At 32.4% G+C, this 21,781-nt stretch overlaps 2 protein-coding genes across 7 annotated transcripts in view; both read left to right on the forward strand.

Moving 5' to 3' along the window:
* Nucleotides 1-15,366, forward strand: part of LOC129801817 (synaptotagmin-5) — a 42,833-nt gene extending 27,467 nt beyond the window's left edge. For 5 of the 6 annotated variants that reach the window (XM_055847166.1, XM_055847164.1, XM_055847163.1 and 2 more), the window contains 3 exons: nt 7,958-8,041; nt 8,107-9,072; nt 11,162-15,366. In XM_055847166.1, the coding sequence (XP_055703141.1) occupies nt 7,958-8,041; nt 8,107-9,072; nt 11,162-11,308 (1,197 nt within the window). In that variant the 3' untranslated portion in view covers nt 11,309-15,366. The remainder of the gene's footprint in view (nt 1-7,957; nt 8,042-8,106; nt 9,073-11,161) is intronic. The other variant, XM_055847165.1, reaches the window with a different exon arrangement.
* Nucleotides 15,367-19,425: 4,059 nt separating this feature from the next.
* The window catches only part of LOC129801815 (reversion-inducing cysteine-rich protein with Kazal motifs), a 34,809-nt gene continuing 32,453 nt past the window's right edge, over nt 19,426-21,781 (forward strand). Inside the window, exon 1 of the mRNA XM_055847159.1 lies at nt 19,426-19,780. Coding sequence (XP_055703134.1) covers nt 19,720-19,780 — 61 coding nt within the window. The 5' untranslated portion in view covers nt 19,426-19,719. The remainder of the gene's footprint in view (nt 19,781-21,781) is intronic.

A 21,781-nucleotide genomic window follows, 5' to 3' on the forward strand; every position in this document is an offset into this window, starting at 1 on the left:
GACCTCCTCAGGTCGGGCCCAAATTTTGGATCTACACGTTTTTGACACTCATAAATCAAGAATATGTGCTCTAAAAAAGCGATTTTCGTGGATTCTACAGGAGAGGTTTGAAACATGTCCATGCAAAAGGAAAATCTCCAATTTCATTTTTTTTTGTTGCAAATGATGCTTTTCCAGGAAATCATTCCGGAATTTAGTATTTTTATTAAAAAATTCCTAATTGCACGTGTGCAGAGGATCATATTTCAACTGGGAATGGATTTTTTCCAAGAAAAGTTGCGATCGTGTAAGTGTATTTTACTAGGGCCATCAAGTCTTGTTCGAAACATGTCCTAGTGCATACAAAGAAGGAAAATCTCAAATTTCATCTTTTTATCACGTATGGTGTTTTTCCAGTAAAATATCGTACAATTTTGAAACTTTTATGAGACATTTTTCATTGCACGTGTGAAAAATAATATTTAAATTTCGCAATATTGGATAATTTTTTAAGTGATGCATAACTTGAACTGGATATTTCAACCAAGTGTGTAAAATTGTTGTTATTCTATAATCGACAGTCAAACCAATAAGTTTGTTTTACGAAAGAGAGGCCAACCTAATTCACGGAGAATACATATTTCGGATACACAATAACATGGTGAGTTCCATATTTTTGAATAAAGAAATTCATAAAAATTATATTTGACGAAACTGTTTTGCAGTTTTTGATAAATCATAATCCTACGAAAGAAGCTGAGAAAATTTTGGAAAGATTTACACGAAAAAGACCACATTCCGATGACCCGCCATCTTGGATAGAAGAAATTTTAAATAAATTGGAACGTGATATAGCTTCTGAGAAGTTACACAAAATTCAAAGGAGTGAGGTAGAGGAGTCTAACAAAGAAGTTGAAGATCAACTCATGTGTAAAATAAAAGATAAGCTCACAGAAAAATACTTTGAAAAACAGGAGAAAAATCTTTACCTTGTAGAATATGTGACTGATTCAGAAGGAGATCAAGTACCTGCGGAAGATTTTTTATCTGATTTTGAGGAACAAACGTTATATTATTCTAGGAAACCTGCTTCAGATCATGTATATTCATCTGAAAATTCTAGTAGTGATGTATAATTTTCTATATCATTTGCAATAAAAAGTTAAAAGTATAAATTTAGAGCGTTTTTAACCCAAAAATCCCTCTCCCCTTTCTTTCTTTCGTTGAAAATTGTTCACTACAAACATTTTTCACAATTATTTAACATGGTGTATCTTAAAAAATCACTCAGAAAAAATCTATATCGCAATGAGTACGCACAGCTTGAGACAATTAGCAGAAGCTTTGGCAAAAGAAAAATCAGAGTCTGATTTTGTGCAATTTATTTTACATAAAAAGACAATAGCGCAAATGATCGGCCTACTTTATGAAAACAAAAATGAGATTTTACGTCGTGGTGTAGTGGAAAAAATTTCAAGAAAAATGAAAAATGGAAAAAGCATGACTATTTTGGAGAAAAAACAATTGATGGTACAATTCTTTAACACTAATGATGAAAATACAATTGATAATTTGTTCGAGATATTCTTTGGCGATCAAATTTTGGATTGTGATAATGTAGAAGCAGAATACGATATTGTACAGCAATCACATAAAATCTGCAAAATATGCTACAACAATGAATACGATACCGCTTTCCTACCTTGTAGACACGTTGCTGCTTGTCAAGGATGTGCTTCAAAAACAAGACATTGCCCTATATGCCGAGAGCTATACGTTGAGTCTACAAGAATATATTTCTCGTGAAGAAAACAAAAAATGAAGTCAAGATTTTTTTTGTGTAATGAAAAACTACAACCGACTAAGTTATAAATAAAATTGATTGTAAAACAATGAAATGAGTTTTCTTTCGCATCTGATCAAAGTACCATTATTTTTTTTGTTTTTATGTTGCCATCAACATGAGGAATCATGTGAATTGTTTAAAAGTAGTTGCATGCAATCGAGTAGATTTTGTCAAAGAAGTTCGATACAATCATTTTTGATTGTGCTATAAAATGTAATTAAAACAATCCTGCTAATGCTGCAAAGAAAAAATCAAATTACGTTGAGAAAAAATGCCAGACGCCACTTTGAAGATTTTTTTCACGTAAAGAAAATATTCTGATGCAGAAAAAATGCAAGATGATAAAAAATATGATATCTCTCTGCAGATTTTTTTTATGTTGGTAAAATTTTTCAGTGCATTTTCATATTAATTTTTTCATCATGCATCAATGAAACATGTTGTGTTTTTCTTGATGCACAGATGAAACATTGTCTGATGTTGAAATAATTGATTGTAAAACAATTTCTTTTCACAAAAAGACAAAATTCTCACAAATAATTTTATTTCATTAACTTTAATCTTGCTCACATAGCAAATATGTTGAGATGAAAAGGGAATGTTGGTATAGATAAATATTGGCATAATGCATAACCCTGTGCAATTGAAGTTTCATTTTTTTCTTCATTCTTCTTATCTTAAGAGGATTCAAATTGCAAATATACATGATTAAAACAATTTACATTTACGTTTTCTCATAATTTATTATTTGACATCATTTGATTTTTATACACATGTTACATTTTAAGAAATATTTGATTTACTTGCTACAAAAGGAATTTCATGAAACAGGCGAAAATAATTGACTGGTGGATCAAAAGTATTGCTGTTTGAAAAATTAGAATTTTCCAATCTTTGCACACCTAAAGATTTACAAGCATTGCTGTATCTCTCAAAATATTCTTGTACATACCACTGTACAGAAGTATTGTAAATCAAAGTTGCATTTATAAATTCAGAAAGTAACATTAATTTGTCAAATTCTGAAATATTTAGGGATAGACGATCATTTCCATCATTTTGACTGAGAATAAGTAGTTCGGAATTTTCCACGGCATAGTAACTACTAATGTTCATGCAGTTTTCAAGTTGAATATTCAGCAGCTCAAGTTCCATATTAGCATCATCCTTTCCAGCATCCTCTCCCAACAATTTTCTTAAAGTTTGCTTGCTGGCACAGAACGTTGTCCATGTATTTTGGGTGAATTCTACAGCGTCAATTCCATCCCAGTAGCTTACGGCACAAATTTTAGCAACTGGTGAAAAATTGTCTGGGGAAAACCCGATCGTGATAAACAATGTGCATGTTCGATTTAGAAAGTAGGTGTATGCATTCAGTAGCTCAGGAGTTGTATTTTGTTGTCGATTTCTTGCATATTTTTCCTCATCCTTTCGAAGTTCCTCAGCAGGATCAGGATTATATTTGTAGAAGTGCTGCTTTCCCTTCATTACACTTGGAACTTGATGTGATCTTTCTTGTGCCTCCATATTTGCAGATAAGTTATTTTGTGATTTATCACTTTTCACTAAGAAAATGCCTTCCACTCATCAATAAATCAGGGATACAAATGAGACTTTTTTTTTCCAATGTTCAAATTCCTATAAAATATTTTAGGATCTTTTGATCGTACTGACGAAATTTCCCGAGAAAATTATGCAAACGTATGCAAAATGTTTGTTTCATACACGATGAAACATGTTTGGACATGTCATGTCATGTTCATATCTCAGAATAAAGTCTATAGGTAGGATGCGAGAGGCAAATAGAACATTTTTCTAAATAACAAGTGAAGTTACTTTTTTTAAATTGTTTTTCAATATAATAAATAAAATTTTGTTAACATTTATTCAGGGGAGGAAGAAGCTTTACGGTCAAGAACTAAAATTAATAGTATTCAGTGATGAAGTGCTAGTGAGTGCAAAGCTAAATTTCTTTTATCAGTGTAAGAACGCAAATGTTTGACTTTATTTTAGTGAGTATCGCTTGAATTTTATTTTTTATGCCTATTCTACTGAGAGTCATCTTAAAAAAAATTGATCTTCTACTAAAGAAAGAGGATTTCATCTTCTATTTTGTGATATGTGTCACAGAAATATACATAAATTTGATAATGAGTCATCAATGAAAAATGCATAAGTTAATTCAGCATCCCAGGTACCGAATTATATTTCATTCATAAAAATCAATTTTGTATGAAAACTTGGTTCCTATTTTATTTTACTCTGCTGCCATTTCTCCACATAATCAAATTCTTAGGTAAATATTGTACATATATTTACAGATTTTTTCATATTTGCTAAATTATAATAAAAGAAAACACAAATCAATAATTCACTTTGAATAATTTTGTTCTGTAATGTTGTAAAAATTCTCTAATGTCAGAGAAAAAGAACATTGTAATACAAAGTTATGAGAAATCTAACACTTTTTACATACTTTCCCACTTGCGATCAAGAGAGTTAAATGATTCATACACAAGACATGAAATTTTGCACTCATTGACATTTTTTCATTCATCTTTTAATTCTTTTATTTTATGCATGTTACAAGAGATCATATTTCGAATAATCCCACAATTGTATAGAAATGCATTGCAACATCTTTGATCATCAGTTTGTTTATTTGAAAATTGGGGATCTGAAACCCAGATTCTTGAAATTTCATGGCAGTCACCATCTGCAATAAGCAGAAATTCAATAAATTTCACGAAATTTATCACTTCTAATCTGAAATCACTGAATGAAAAATATTTTTTAAACAAATTGCATAAAATTGGTCGTTTGATCATATCATCAAGAGATGTGAATGATGTGAGATACAATCGTGTAAGTGAAGAATTAAGATATTTTTCGGTAATTTATGTTACAATTTAAATAAAAAAGACAAATATTGCAAACAATATTGAAATACGCAAGCTCAAAAGTTGCATGCTTTGAAAAAAACTGTTTACATGCAAATCTCAACTCAATGACGTTTCAATATCTATTGATCAATATCCAATGAAAATGGTTTAAATTGCATGACGGCATCAACATCATGCTGTTCAATAACCAATGAAAATTATTGATAGTTCTTATCGCCAGTAAAATTAGTGAATATTGCGAAATTCCACTCAATTTGACAATTATATTGCGCACGGCAAGACACTTTTTCCATGTTGCTTCATTCATCTGAAGGAATCAAATTGTCGCGCAAAGACTCATACAAATAGTCTCTCCCATATGATCTCGAGCGCGCGAAAAGGTCTCAAATTGCATTTGCATTTTTCCACACTTGGACAGTGCATATAAGCCAGAGACTAGAGAGAATCCCGCTTACTGCATAGGAAAGACTTCTGGCAAACCTTCTATCATGCCACGAGTGGCATAATGGATAAGGTGCTGGACTCGCAACCGAGAGGTCTGGTGATCAATTCCCATGGACGGCAGATCTTTTCACATACAATTGTATAGGGAGAAAAAGTTACATGAGAAAGAGTCCACCATCGGGCCAAAAAATTTTCATGTCTCGAAAAAAATTACGGAAATAGTTAATAATAGGAATAACAGAGGGCGCGCACATAGAAAATAAGAGCAGCGGTCGGTAAAAATGGCGGACAAAAAATAAAAATAGCGGTCGGAAATTAAAAATGCGAATAGGAGCAACGTTCGGTAATAAAAAAAATGGCGGATAAAAATAAAAATGGCGGATGGGAATTCAAAATGGCGGACACGAATTCAAAATGGGGCCAAAATTCAAAATGGAGGATGGGAATTCAAAATGGCGGATGGGAATTCAAAATGGCGGATGGGAGTTCAAAATGGCGTCCGAAACGTTTAACATTCAAAATTTAAACCCCGTGACGTCATCACATCATCGTGCTTCATCACATCATCGTGCTTCATCACATCATCGTGCTTCATCACATCATCGTGCTCCATCACATCATTGTGCTCCATCACATCATTGTGATCCATATTTACTCAAAATTTAAGTTAAAAATAAAAAAATGTGGGGGCGGGGAGGGGAGCGGGGGCGGTTGTGTGGGGAGCGGGGAGCAGGAGATTGACCTGATGGTAGCACGTCGACCAGCATGATAGCCCCTGTAACGTCAGCAACATCACTGTGCTTCATCACCACGTTGCATCAGCAATTGTGCTAGTTACATCACGCTGCTTCATCATTACTACTTATATTTTTTAGAAAATATTGTTTTATAAATTGACTTTAATAATCCCAAGTTTTTTTTACAAACAGATTGATAATTCTGCTTACATTATTTCCGGTTAAGGGGATTTTTTACCCTTTCTGGTCGCATAATCTAGTCTAGAATAATCGGAAAACACTTCCATCAGATGAAAAAGACGCAATTTTTAGCATTGGATAATTTATATCCGCTTCCTAATTCAACCCACTTCGTTAGGAATGAAATATTTGTCCAGTCCCTGCATCGCTCATTAAATGGAATCATTTGTCCAGCATCACTCTCTTGTTTCATCAATTCTTGATTCAAGTTATGCACAATTCTTCTTTTGCTGAGTGTCAGTTCTGCAACTATTTCATCTACCGGTGACCTCTTTGATCTTCCTGTATCATTCAAGCATATTAGTGTAACTAAAGTTTGTGATAACAAGGATGCAATACCTCAGGGTTGTACCCTGCAATGCAAACGAACCCTTTCCGATGAACCTCTTGGCTACCAATTTTGATGCCCCCTGTTGCAAAAGAATTGAAAGATTAGTAAAAAAAAAAAACTGTAGTCTTCTCGCATGCTTCTTGATTCCAAAGAATCGCTACTCGCCAGTAAAGTCAGCCTCTGCATTTTCATTTTTCATACTATCATCAAAACTAATTTTTTCACCAAATATTTTCCACTTTTTCATTGTTTTTTCTTTCCGCCTTCTGTTTTTCAATGAACAAAATTAGCGCGGGAATTAAATTACACCCCTAGCTTGCATGACAGTCTCGTTCAAATAAACTCACCATATAGAACTTAATCTTGCATACCAAAATCTTATAATTCAAAATTTGACATCTTATCTTATAAGATACGAAAATAAAGTTGCATCGCTCCGTTAAAAGCCCAATTTCAAAGCTGCCCCAATTCAAAGGCACTCCATTTCCCATACATTGATTCTATGTACTGATTAGTATATTATCGGAAACTGGGGCAATAGTAAACCTGGTAAAACACTGATTTGGAAACACTGATTTTTATATCTAAACCGCTTGGATTTATGTCGATCATTTCTTTATTGGACAAGGATCCTTATAATATCTTCTATGAATTTATATAGGTCTTGGTTATTTAAAGTCTACTGATTTAAAAAATCACAGTGTTTAGGTTTATAAGTATTCCATGTTTACTACTACCATAGCTCTCCCCGTATTCATGTATAGAGGTTTACATATCGATTGCTCAGAATATGAAACGAATAACTCGCAATAGGCAAATTTTACAGGAGAGCGATTTGATTCTGAGATTTTACAAGGAGAATAAGGGAAGAGTACCGGCGATCGGCAGTATTCCTCGGATCGTCAGGTTAATACCACATTCTTGCTCCAAATTAAATGATTGTTTTTTTAAATTATTAGCTACTTTTTACCATTTAACTCTCACAAGAATACAGTGCATTAACTCACATTTAATTTATAAAACCAATTTTGCCTGAGACACTTGATTAAATTCCTGACGATCCGAGGTTACAGAGTGCAAGTTTGCAATTACACATATTTTTTTATTAATTTATTGTAAAAATTAAAATTTCATAAGCACAGATATAGTTAAAGGGATCACTTAATGTATCAATTAGCATACATAAAAATACCAAATAATGTTTTGTGGATTATATTTTCAACTAAATATGGAGCATGTCTCTTAACATTCCGATCCGTGGCACTCTTCCCTTATAGGATTTTCGAGATTTAAAATTTCTGTAACTTTGTGAATAATTGTCTTTCAAGTATTCACAGGGAAGGTAGATAGTACAAAGAAGTATCCAAAAAGCGAATAAAACAATTTTTGTAAAAAATCGAATTGTTCGACCTATATTCTGAGTCGTCGATATTAAGTTATATTTACTTAAATCTGCTATGTTAATTTATTTTTAAAGGGTCACCGTGGGTCATCCCCTCAAATTCGTGCTTTTGCCCCAGATGGACGCTCTACTTTACCTGGCGAACATACTCCTCTACAGGTAATAATTCTCCGAATACTATCAATTTTAAATTTATTAACACACAATTTAATACTGACTTCCAGTACTCTCGATCACCCAGTCCTATGAGAGCTATTAGTCTCGATGCTCGTTGCTCTTCAGTAGTGGCAACTGAACCTGATATGCGTACATCAAGCCCTTCTCAATGCAGTCTAGTGTCTCTGGCCAGTGGCAGTACTAGTGGAAGTGCAGCATGTCTTACGCCCAAAATCGGACGATGTTTGTCTCCTCTAATGATCCCACCGCGTACACCAGTTGGCGTAGAAACCGGATGTGGACCCGCAAGTCCACTTGGTGCTCTGCAACCAGATCTCTACACTCGTCAAGATGGACCTATCTATCTAACAGGTCCAGACAGCACTCAGGCTTTAGGAAGGATTCACCTGCGCCTTAAATACGATTCGAATTTGTTTGATCTGGCGGTCCATTTGATTGAGGCACATAATCTTTGTCCAAGTGAGAGTGGTGGCTTCAGGGATCCATATGTTCGACTGTTTCTGCTTCCGGAAGTGGATCAGCGCAAGAGACAAACAGCTATCTTTCGAGGAGACAGCAATCCTTACTTTGATCAGCATTTTAAATTTCCAGTATCGAGAGATCAGTTGCAAGGAAAGGAACTGATGCTTCAAGTTCTAGATTACGATCGATACAGTCACAATGATGTTGTGGGCGAAGTGAAGATTATAATTGACGAGTTGGATCTGTCCAAGAGCGTGGAGATCTGGGGTGATTTACTGAAGGGAAAGAAACCCCCAGAGGAGCGTCCTGAGCTTTTAGTTTCTCTGAACTATCTTCCACAAGCTGAAAGGCTAACAGTGGTAGTGATGAAGGCTAAGAATCTTGATACTGTGCAAGAGCCGTATGTTAAGCTCTATCTGATTCACAATGGGAAGCGCGTGAAGAAGAAGAAGACTGGTACAGGAAAGTCTAATGATCCTCAAAACCCCATCTGGAATGAGGCTTTTACATTTAACATTCCACAATCAAATATTTCAGCTGCTGCTGTGGAGGTGATGTTTATACTTTCTAGAGTATTATTTCGTAAACAATATTATCTATGTTGTGGATTCGCCTTTCTAAAAGTCATTGTCAAAAAAGTTAAATTTTATAGAACGAATTCTTTTTTCTTTAATTGTTAAAAAGCAATGGGATTTTTTGAACTATGAGTATAATACCTTCTTTGAAAAGGTTTAAACCTGATTTAAACTTAATGAACTGTTTAGTTAGACATCAAAACTAATATTATTAAATTGTAAATTACCTAAAAAATGTAAAGGGTCTAATCAAGGGGGAGATATTAGGGTGAAAATGTGTACACCACTTCCAGGCACTTCCACAATTTGCTTGGAATAGCCCTGTGCACTTGCAAAATTTCGCAACACTCTCGAAAATGCTGCAATACTTCCAGCACTTCCTGCACTTCATGCACTTCTTACACTTACTAATTAATAATTTATTTAATCTTATGAGAAATATAATTAAGAAAACATTACAAAATATCTCAAGAAATTAATTATTCCGTATATTTCTAACATTTTGTTTATATTTTGAATTTTTAGCGACAGAATATTCTTGCATACTTTCAGTAATTTAATATTATCTTTGTTTTACGAAGGAGTATCAACATATTTTGAATTTTCCTAAGAGACCAGTGAAGCTACTTTTGGAAAATAGAGTCTCTAAAATAATGTATTGTCGTATGCAATTATTGACGCTGTGCTGGAAAGTCTGTAAAAATCTAATAGTAGGGGAAAGTGTTCTCCATTCGAATATTCATGCCTTCGAATAATGTGAATATTCTTTTAGTTTTCCTAAGAAACTTACATATTTCTATTAAATATTAGTTGGCTTATCATCAATTGTTGATAATTCCGTGATAATTTAATGTAAATCTATTATGAAAAACAAGAGAAATTCACATCATTCGAAGACATGAACGTTCGACGGGAAAGCACTTTCCCCTACGAGTGCAACAACTATTTCAGCACTTCAGATGTATCATCACATTTTATTGAGCTTGATTCTCTCCCTGGTTTCAAAATTCTTTAAAATTGAAACGTTTTGCACTCTTGGGAAACGTTTTTAGTGATTGCTAATTAACTTTTGCAACAAGCTTGGCTATTTTTTGCAGGACCTTTTCCGTTATTGTTGTACTAGAGAAATATCTCCAAAATTATTTTCCAATATTTTAATAATCTCTTCAATTGTTATCAAAAAAAATTCTTCCATTAGGATATCCACAATATAGCCATCAATATTAGAGACCGTTTAAAATGGAATTGATATTTCGAAGAATAAATCCCTATTCGAAATTTTCAAAACCACTTTTAATCATCTTTATTTAGAGCAAGGACACGATCTAAATAAACCTACAAAATGTTTATTTTTTACGGAAGTCTATCACCTAAATTTATTCAAAATTATGAAAACATTAAATATTACAAATGTTCCTTTTCTCTTCTCATTTCGTAAAAGTTCTCAAAAGCACAAATCGACCTTTTTGAAGAATACTTTTGAAGAGATGTAATACACTAAAACCTTTCCAGCATATGCAAAAACGTAAACAAAAAATGGTGGATGTGTTTTATGGGATACCCCTTAACTACATTTGCGAAAAAGTCCCACGAATTTATGCAATCATCCTTATACATATATATTTATGATAAATTATTAAAATAATTATATCAAATTGATACAAAGTCAATTGCAATAGCTATGCCATTATTTGTGAGCAACTATATGAATTTGAAATAACTGTCAAAATTAAAGAAAATTATTATTCAGCTGAATATTTCCTCGGAAAAATTACAACACAAATTCAGTTGTAATAAATTTGAGCATATTTGCTCCATTTCATTGTCATAATCGAACTTGTAAAATGTCAAAAAAGATCTTTTCAAATTACACTGCCGTTCGAATTAAAAATCTTAACTAAAAGTAGCGTAGTCTGAAAATTATGGAATTAGGCAGAAAAGACTTTATAATCGGGTACTTCCACTTCCAAATACTTCCAAGCACTTAATTTTCAACCGTACACCACTTCCAACCCTAATATCTCCCCCTTGGGTCTAATGGAGTTGAATTTACTATATATTTCAGATGTACGTAGTAACTACGGGAGGGGAGGCCAATGCTGTTGGTAGCTGTGGAATCGGTCCCCAAGAAAGTGGTCCAGGAAGGCAACACTGGCAGGATATGATAAGAAATGCAAGGAAACCAATGGCGATGTGGCACTTTATCAGATAAATTTAAAGATATCTCCTGGTATTAGAGATGAATTTGGTATGTTGAAATTTGGCAGGTACCGCCCAAAAACTTTCTGTAAAATTATACAAAATGCTCAACTGTTTTTTAGTGAAAGTTTTAGGACATTTTTTTTTAGATTAATTATAGAAAAATAGCACAATCATTGGAGGCCTAGTGACCCTCTGAGCAGCATGAAGAAACGAAAATGAATGTCTCCTATTAGAATGTAAAAATCATTCCTGCAAGCAAAATATCAAAATTCCGATCTTGGATTTATTGGTAATTATTATGGATTAATTATGGATCATCAGAAAATGCTTGTTGCAGTTCTTGCCAAAGATATACATCCAATTTTTTAAACAGTTGAGTGAGTACAAACGTGGACAAGAATTTGTTATGTATGTGTTGTTATGTGCTGGAAAAATACCAAGTCAGTGTTACTGTAATTAGTGTCCAAGGAGAAGAAATCATATATTTACAAAATATTTGAAAATGGAAAAGAAATATAATATATTTATCTAATAATGAGAAAAACATTTTATGACAAAAACTAATAAACAATATTAATATGCAAATAACAATGAGAAACAACAAAATCTTATGAAGAAAAACCAAACAAAAAATGAATGAAATAACAAATAAATATCCTGTATAAATGAAAAAAAAATCATATAAAAAGATGTCTGTTATATTTTAGTAGTTCAAAAAGTCAAAAAGCTACAATAAGACAATGTCCCACCTCTTCAGATGACTTTTCTTTCTTTGAAAAAAAAAGAGCCAAACATTGAAATTATCACTATGAAAATAGGTTTCTGTCGGTTGCATTTCAAATTGATGCCACGTGGTTTTGATTGTATAGGGAGCGTCTGGAAATTTTACACATTATCTAGGGAATTTCACAGAGAAAAATTATCGAATTATAAAAAAAAAGAAAACAAAACATGAATTTTAAATCAATAAATATTATATACTTGTCACAAAAAATGAATGTCCAGTGGAAATATTATATAAATTATAATAAAAAAAACTATTTTGTATGTGTAACAAAAATATTACCTTAAAAGGATTTATGTGTTTCAGTAAGATTTCACTCTATTCTGGACACAATTCTAATCATAAAAATTAGTGATAAGCCTGTTTTATTTAGCTTATGATAGGTGAGATTCTTAATAAATAAAATTTCAGACTAATATGATTAGAATTTCATTTTTAGATAAACTTGAGGAATATAAAATAAGCATATTAATCAATTTTTGGAACAAATACAATTTTTTTTATATTAAAATTAATATTTAAATCTTTAGGGACTTTTTCACAAAAATTGGGCTTTAGACGTAATATTTGACTAAAAATTCGTGTATACAAAGACAAATCGTGGGATGTTAACTTCTTTAACTCATGGTAAAAGACTTTATCAAAATTTTAGCTTCTTCTTCTCGAATTTAGCGGAAACTTTATGCTCTGCACAATTTTTCCGGTGTTCGTCAGATAAGTTTTCCTATTTCAAATTAAAAGAACACTTTGGTAAAAATAAAAGAATCAAATTGATCGTTTTGCAAAGAATTTATCAAATTAACATGTTCTATGAAAAATGTCTATTCAGAGTTTGAAAGTTGATCCATCCTTTGGTAAAGGATCAAATTTGGATCAATTTGATCCTTTTATTTTAACCAGTGAATAAGGTTTTCTGCAAAGCTTTCGACCCTTGGTGTGGGCGTATTCTTCAGTGGATCAATTTAAAAACTTGTAAATATTTGAAAAACGTCTAATATCTGATTAAAACTATGCATTGCCATATTCGCACATTCCCAGAATTATTCAGTATTTTAGTAATTTTTAACTCTTTTTGATATTTCTTGTTACTCTATTATTTAGATCTCTTACTATCGAGATTACGGGTAGATAAAGCGATAGTGAGAGACCCAATTCGTAGAGTCACAAGAAATATCAAAAAGAGTTCTAAATTATACTAAAATAGTGAATATCTCCGGGAGTTGAGACCGAATGTGGCGATGCGTATAGTTTTTATCAGACGTTAGACGTTTTTCCAAATATTTAAAAATTATTAAACGACCCACTGAAGAAGATCCACACCAAGGATTGAAGGTTTTGGAGAAAAACCCTATTTTTTAAATTTGAAAGAGGAATAGGGGAGACTGGGGCAAAAAGTCACAAAACGGATATTTTATTTTTTTACAATCTACTCGAGCGCTTCAAAAATTTCTAATTAGCGCAGTTTTATAGGAAATTTACCGCTCTACAACTTTGTGAAAGTAATATTCCTCTATTTTGTAAGAAAATATGTTTATCGAGCCAATTTCTAAAAGGTAATTTTGTGACTATGCTCAAAAATTCTGGGGCAAATAGTACCAGACATAGGGTATTATCATATTTTAATTCGCTTCATTACGGGCTTCCGTAAATTTGAAAAAAGACCTAGAAAACATATTTTTATAGAAAAGTTATTCATGTACACCTTTGTAAAACACCGTTTTCTCTACGAGAAAAGTGAGAAAACGAGAAAAGTGCTTTTCAAGCTATTTTAGAAAAACACACACACACAAAAGACAGCAAATCGTTTGTCCAATGCAAACAACAAGCGGCGAGACATGGTAATGACATTTCTTTTCGCCGTGAGACATCAGCAATTGCTTCGCTTTTTTGTTACTTTTTGCTCTATACCTTTTGTTACTTTTTACCCCAAGTGGCCATTTTTAATAAAAGGATTTCTGGAGAAAAGAACTTTTATAAAATTCTAAAATAGATAGCGGATTCATAATTAAAAAAAATCCAAATTATTTAGGAAATATTCACCAGTGCATCAATTTTGGAAAATAAGTGGGTAATAATCGTTATCTTCTGCAAGGAAAATATTTCAAAAATAGGGCTAAAAACTTTGATATTTTTTATTTTCTAAATTCCTTGTTCAAAATCTAAGAAACTTACGACATTGAAGAAGGTCTATGGCGGCTATCTATAGAAAAAAATTTGAGCCGCTATCTTTTTTATCTTAGAAGATATTGAATTTTGAATTTTTTGATTTGTGAATTTTTGCCCCAGTCTCCCCTACTTATCTGACGAACACCGGAACAATTGAGGAGAGCATAAAATTTTAGCAATTGGAACTAAATGGGAAAAGGATATTATGAAAATTAAGAATGGTTTGGAAGTGGATATGATACTGTCGTCTTGAGACGTTTAACCGATAACAAAATTTTGTTGAAAACTGTAATTCGATGTCTCTTTTCAATATTTTCTCGGACTAAGAAAATATAAACATTTTTAATGAATAACCTATTATGATCTATGCATGTCAGAGCATTTCTTCAACAGCTAAGAAAATTGAATTGTATTTTCGGTTTTTCTTTTTTTTTAAATATTTGGAGTAAAAAGCACAGTGCAGCAGGTTCTAGGAAAAGTTAATCAATTAATATAGAATTTTACAAATTCCCTATACGTGAAATTATTTAGAATCTCACCTACCATAGCTATAAAAAAAACTTTCAAAGAATATACTTAATGAATTGATTTCTATGTGGCCTACAATACTTTTTAAAAGATCTATTAATTGAATGATGTATTTAAATTCTTCCAAAGAAAAAAAAACAGAACAATATCTTCATCTTACATCTATTATAAAATAAATTTAAGAGAACATTTTTTATGTGGAGATAAAAGAATGGAGAATCTTTTATAGGCTATATATTACTGTACTATTTTTGCAAATTTTTGTCTATAGTTATATCAAAAAGAATTTCGAAAGAAAAATAAACCTATCTATGAATGATCTATACCATTCTGTTACGCAAATACACAATGAATAATTTGACGGTTGAGAAAATGGGAAGTAAAGAAAACCTAATCAAATTATCGACTGAATAATTAAAATATCTCTATAGTAATGTTATATACAAGTATATGGTGAGAGATTTATGAAAAGCTTAGAATGACTTTTGATTTTCTTTTCAATCTCTTCAATTTCTTAGATACCGCAATTAAATACAACACAACAAAAATCACACAGTATGCAAGTAAAGGTTAAATGTACCAAAAAAAAACAAATTTTATCAAAAAAAAAAAGAATGAAGCCATGAATATGGAGAAATGTTATATGATTACGAAAAATAATTTATCGGTAGAACATAAAATTCAATACTTTTATTATGGCCCAACGTTACGAAATTAAAATAAAAGGACTAAAAATGTACTTACAACTATTGCTGTTTTACTGAAGCCAATCTATTTTTACCATTCGTTTTAATTAAATGAATTTGACATTTCATTGAATTAGTTAATAAAGAATAATAATTTCTTCCATTTAGAACAATTAATGCAACTTCATAGCTTGAAAAGTGCCATACTACTTTCTGATGAATATGTTAAAATGGTTAAAATATAACTCTGAATATGAATCAATTTGGTGGATAAGACATTCTGCGTAAACAACTCAGTATTTTGTGAAAGACCGATAAATTAACCTCCTACATTTCCTAAGAGTAATCCAGCAACTTAAAGGGATGATATAATTATGAAAACTGTGAGGAGGAAATAAGAATGAATGGTACAGTATAACTCTTCTTGATTTTTTATTTTAAAAAGCCTGAAAATCCGTGACCTTAATAAATATGCACTCATGTCAAATGATCAAAAGAGTAACGAACATGAAGTATTTCCTCTTTGGTTCGTCCTCTTAGAAAATGTACCATTTTGCTGAATCCTTCCCTTTACTTGACCAGTAAAGGTACACAAAGAGTGACAATAACATTTTCTCTTTGATTGTGGCTAAATGGCAATGACCTAATTCTCCGGGTGCTCTCACAAACATTCCACTCGATTCCCAAATCACATCACAACCCTATTCATCCTCAAATAGGATTGTTTCTTGAAGATTTTTTTTGTTGCCTTATCATTCTCATTGTTCGGAGAGCTCGAGGATTTGATCAAAGAAAAATAAATCAACAACACATTAAGCATTTGCTTTGTTGCGCGTAAGATTCCAATCTTATGATAGTTGTAGTTTAAAATTGAACCTATTATAAGCATTGCAAGTGTCTAACACTATGTGGCACTGCATTTTACTGAATTTAAAATAGCTTCAGTTGAACTATACACTCCATTTCAGGTATACAGAGTCGCTTTACACTTCCAAAATAACTAAATTAGTTAATTTAATAGTATATCAATTTCACTTTAAATATAATATTTTTAATTTTTTTTCAAATATTTTCAAACGCTCCAGAAAGCACCAAATGTTAGGGGAAACTGGGGCACCACCAAACACGGGGTACCACCAAACATTAATTTTTATTTCTTAACTACTTGGACTATCTCAACCATTTATTCAGTACACAGTAAAAAAAAATGTGTAAAATTTTACTACTATAATAGTGCAAAATATACCATTTTATTTTTTTAATTTAAAAATGTTTAAAAAATGCACAACATTTTGATAATTTATTGTCACGTGATTGACAATTACCACTATTATAGTTGAAAAATTTTCAATAATGTTGTTTAATTTGAAAATGTGTAAAATTTTAACACTATAATAGTGTGAAATCGGATAAATTAATTGCGATCTGTGTAAAATTTGTCACTGTTATAATCACAAAAATTTTTCAACAATGTTTCGTGATTTAAAACTGTTTGACAAATTCTAAAAATTACCATTATTATAGTATGATCTATGATTACAGTTTACTTTACACTGTTACACTATGATTACACACCATAATAGTGTTAATTTTTTTTACTGTGTAGACAAGCATCCCTAGTGCCTATAAATTCCTAATAGATCTTTTCTTTAGAAGTCGAATATCTGATTAAAAAATCGCAGTGTTTGGTGCTACCCCGTGTTTGGTGGTGCCCCAGTTTCCCCTAAATGATTTCAATTCAGCTGAAAACATATATCATATATTGTCAGCTAAATTTTGCTAACCTTAAAAAAACACTCGCGAAGCAGTGCCAATTTCATATATTTGTTTAACATTTTATGTTCGAGAACTGCTGATAGGTCATCATATTTTTGACTAACTTTAACTTTGCTCTCTGAAACATCAAACTGTTTGAAATCCAACTGTTTGAAATTTTGTCTCATATTATCAATTATTCCTCCGGTTCTAGTGTACAGAACTTAATAAATGGTTGATAATGGTACTAACTTGATTGATAACTTAATAAATGGTTGGCTTAATCAAGTTGTGCTTCAACTTGAAAATTATGTGATATTTTTTCAAAAAAAAATCCTTGGAGGCGGAAAAACAAAATCAAACAAAAATTTCTCAAAAATGGCCTAAGAAAGCAACATTTGAAAAATAATATAAACTAAACTAACCTTAATATTAATGTACTCTCTTCAGCATATAATAGATTTAACTTAGGACTACATTTTTGCCATAGAAAATATCCTGCTCCGATACCTCTAAATGCCGTATTTTTTGATTTTTGTAAATTTCAAAACATATGAAATGTTGCAAATTTTTGCCAAACAACTTATTTTCTCAACAAACTCAAGTAGATTAGAGTTCCCTTTAAACAATTATGTGCAACATTCAGTGTCCGGCGCAAACTTTACGGCGAAAATGGGGTGCTCAATGATGGCGTGAATCGTGTGCGAAGATGGAAACTTGATTGATAGTTCGCACAAAACGCCACTAAATATTCATTTTCCTCTAGAAGAAAATCTGAGGATTTCCTGGGATTTTGTGTGGTGGGATTATGAACCTTATAAGTAAGAGATTTTTTTTGGCATAGCTGAAGCATCGATACGGTTTGCACGATAGTCAAAAAAATCACTGAACTTAAACATTATTTTTGTGTGCGAAACATCAAAGCCTTCCCCTAGTAATTGACGCATAAAATGTTATATTTATGTGGGAAAATTATTAGAAGATCGAGAAAACACAGAAATATGCACAATTTTGGGTGCACTTCGTCAAGAAATCTTTAAAAAAAAATTATTTCATTTTTATCATAGGTTCTTGATATGTTCACAAGAGTTATAGAGGATTAAATTACGAGTTATTTTAGCTGTATGTGACTACCATCGGATAATTAGGACCGGAGATATAAATTTTTAAATTTTAGAAAACAGCAAAAAACTAAAAATGCATATTTAAAAAACTCTAAACGTGACCCGGACAAACGGATTTGACATTTGAGACCTTAAAATGATCCTCTAACAAGTTTTGGCACTCTCGTCAAAGGCACCCACAACGTGTCGCATAGTGTAATGTGTGACTCAGTAGGGGAAATTGGTCTGCCTTCGAATGAGGCAGCCTTTGAATAGGGTAAGTGTGCCAAATTTCGGCATAGTTGCATGCAAGCGCCAAAGTCTCAAGTTTGAAATGTAATATCTTTAATAGAAATTGATTTTTTTCATTCCTTCTACTTTAGGAGTGTTGCTTAGAACCTTGTAGACAGTTTATCGTCTTTATTTACTTTAAAATCGTTCTTAATATATTTTAAAAAGAATAAAAATGTAGACAAAGATTTGGTGCCCTATTTCGGACACCTTCGTTCTCATAGTTCCTTTCCCTTCGGGAATTCTTCCAATGTCGTTTTCACGTCATCTCGTTTGTCAAAGCTACATTTTTTGTTTTTCTTTTGCATTGTATAATCTCTAGAGTATGTAAAAACTAAAAAATCATGGAAATTCGAGGAACAAAAAATGTGGCCGGAATTGCAAGCTGGCCGGAATTTGGCACACTTACCCTATTTCAATTTTTCTCTTTTTTTGCAAAGCAAAAGTCCTATTCTCTAAACTATAGTTAATACAACTAAGTATTCTCTATTAACTTTGATTAATAAAATAGAATTTCTGATTTGGAAAATGAGAGAAAAAAATAAATATTGAAAGGCTGCCGCATTCAAAGGCAGATCACTTTCCCCTTACATATAATTCAATGATATTTGTGACTTCTCCTAATCTCAAATGTTTCTCTCTGGAACTCAGTTGATAAATGTACCCACATATTCTTTACGCCTTTTTCTGACTTGACGGATTCATCTTATACAATCACAATGTTAGTTCGTTTCCGGAGACTCAGCGACTGATACTGCGTCAAATGGTTTGGAAGGTCCCCAGCTACATCGGCGACATCGGCCATATGATCGTTTAGTTGCTCAAAGACTGTGATCGAGGTGAGACGTTCGTGTGTTTGATCATTGCTATGTTAGCATGTGTGCCCATTGTGACTGTGACCACTTAAGACCTATGCGTCGAATGCTAAAGTGAAGCTAATTTAAATCAATTGAGGCAATTATTAATAATTCTCATTAACAATTTTTGAATATTCAAAAGATCGTCAGATGATCGGACAGTATTCGCGTATTTTAGTGAATTTCTCGTTTACTTGATGTAGGACCGTAAATTTTATAAAAGTTCATTGACTGGGATTGATTGCAGGGATATGTTGGGTATTAGAGTAATACTCATATTGTCCATCTTTGTGACAATTATTGTCGAAAATGGTGAGTGTCTTTTCTTCAAAATGTGTTGTATTTCTCTGATTGCTTCTCAAAAGTATTGCTATTTTTGTGACCATTGGCGGTGAAAAGCGAAAAGATCATGCAAAAATAAATGGTATTTTATGTGTGAAAGATGTGGCGGGATAAGAATCTTTGTGATTTATTTTTGGCTTGACGCACAGTGCGAAAATTATTGCATATGCTCTCAAGTGTACCAGATGGAGAAAAAAAACAGCATATCTTTGTGAGAGAGTGTTACATTGCTAAGAACCCCTCAAGTGTCACCCATTAAAGTGTTATTTTCACTTGTTGTCCATTTATTATAAAATCACGCACGACGTTCATCAACTCAAACCCAACATGCCTAACATGCAATAAATGCGCAATGACGGCCCGAATTCCACACTGGGTGGCATAAAATTAAGTGCATTTTCAATTGGCATAAGCACTAACGGAAATTTAATTTGCCATCTTTATATATTTTTTCTATGCTCCCACATCCTTACATATAAAATAAATGCACTAAAAACTGTCCAATTAGTTGAGTTGTGCTGGTTTAAAAACACCAAGAGAGAATTTGCATAATTGATTACGCTTACGCATCTTGAAGAGAGATTCACACTATATCTGCGGACACAAGGTGGGAAGTCTTGAAATTTTGCTTAATTTAACTTAGCACGGAGTCTTACACGGCTGTATGTTCGACTTCAAAGTGACAACTTTAATGTTCTGCGTCTACAGAGTGAGAGTTTTTTACAACTCGAAATTATTCTTGAAGCGTTTTATGTTGTGATTCTTTGATCAGTTAAAAGTATTTAGAGGAATGTAGGCATGGTTCGCACAGAGTGAACCTTCAAATTCAAACGATATGAATTTTCTCTTTATTTGCAAAGAAGTGACTTACCATTTCTCATCTCGTCTCATGAGCTTGATAATTATTATTTATCTTATGGCTAAGAAAGGATGATCTAGCTCTTTGTAAACAAAGAGAAAATTTGCGTTGCTTGAAGGTTCACTCTATGCGAACCATGCCAACATTCCCCTAGTGTTTTTGTTTTGCTTTTTTTTTATTTAAATTCCATGCAATAGTGTTTTGTACGTTGTATAATTCGTATTAATATATAAAAACATAGGGTAAGTGTGCCAAATTTCGGCATAGTTGCATGCAAGCGCCAAAGTCTCAAGTTTGAAATGTAATATCTTTAATAGAAATTGATTTTTTTAATTTCTTCTATTTTAGGAGTGTTGTTTAAAACCTTGTAGACAGTTTATTGTCTTTATTTACTTTAAAATCGTTCTTAATACAGTAGACTCTCACTCAATCGGCTCTTTTTCAATCGGGCGACAAATTTTGTTGACAATTTTAACGTTTAATTATGAAGCTAATTCGCTCAAATTCGTTGTAGTTCTTCCTATTTTACCCTGATTCTTTATAATTGAGCACTTTTTGTAAAATTTACAAAGGCTTTGACGCTGAATTCTATCGCTAAACCGGATGACATTTTGCCCCATATTCCCGATTGAGAGAGAGTCTACGGTACATTTTAAAATGAATAAAAATGTAAACATAGCTTTGGTGCCCTATTTCGGCCACCTTCATTCTCATAGTTCCTTTCCCTTCGGGAAATCTTCCAATGTCTTTTTTTCACGTCATCTTGTTTGTCAAAGCTACATTTTTGTTATTCTTTTGCATTGAATAATCTCTAGAGTATGTAAAAACTAAAAAATCATGGAAATTCGAGGACAAAAAATGTGGCCGGAATTGCAAGCTGGCCGGAATTAGGCACACTTACCCTACCTAAGAGTGGAAAATTATTTTAACAGTACAACTCCTAGGTATAATTAAACAAAATAACTGATTTGTTAAGATTTTCAGACTATTCATGAGTATTTTCCGACGAATAATTTAAATAATATAGAACCAGTGAACGTCGGGAGATGGGGTAGCTTAGAAAAAGACTATTCTTCCCAAAGCTTTCGGCTCAGACTCCAAGCCTTCCTCAG

The sequence above is a fragment of the Phlebotomus papatasi genome, chromosome 2 (assembly GCF_024763615.1).
Source record: "Phlebotomus papatasi isolate M1 chromosome 2, Ppap_2.1, whole genome shotgun sequence".
In the NCBI taxonomy this organism is placed as follows: Eukaryota; Metazoa; Arthropoda; class Insecta; order Diptera; family Psychodidae; genus Phlebotomus; species Phlebotomus papatasi.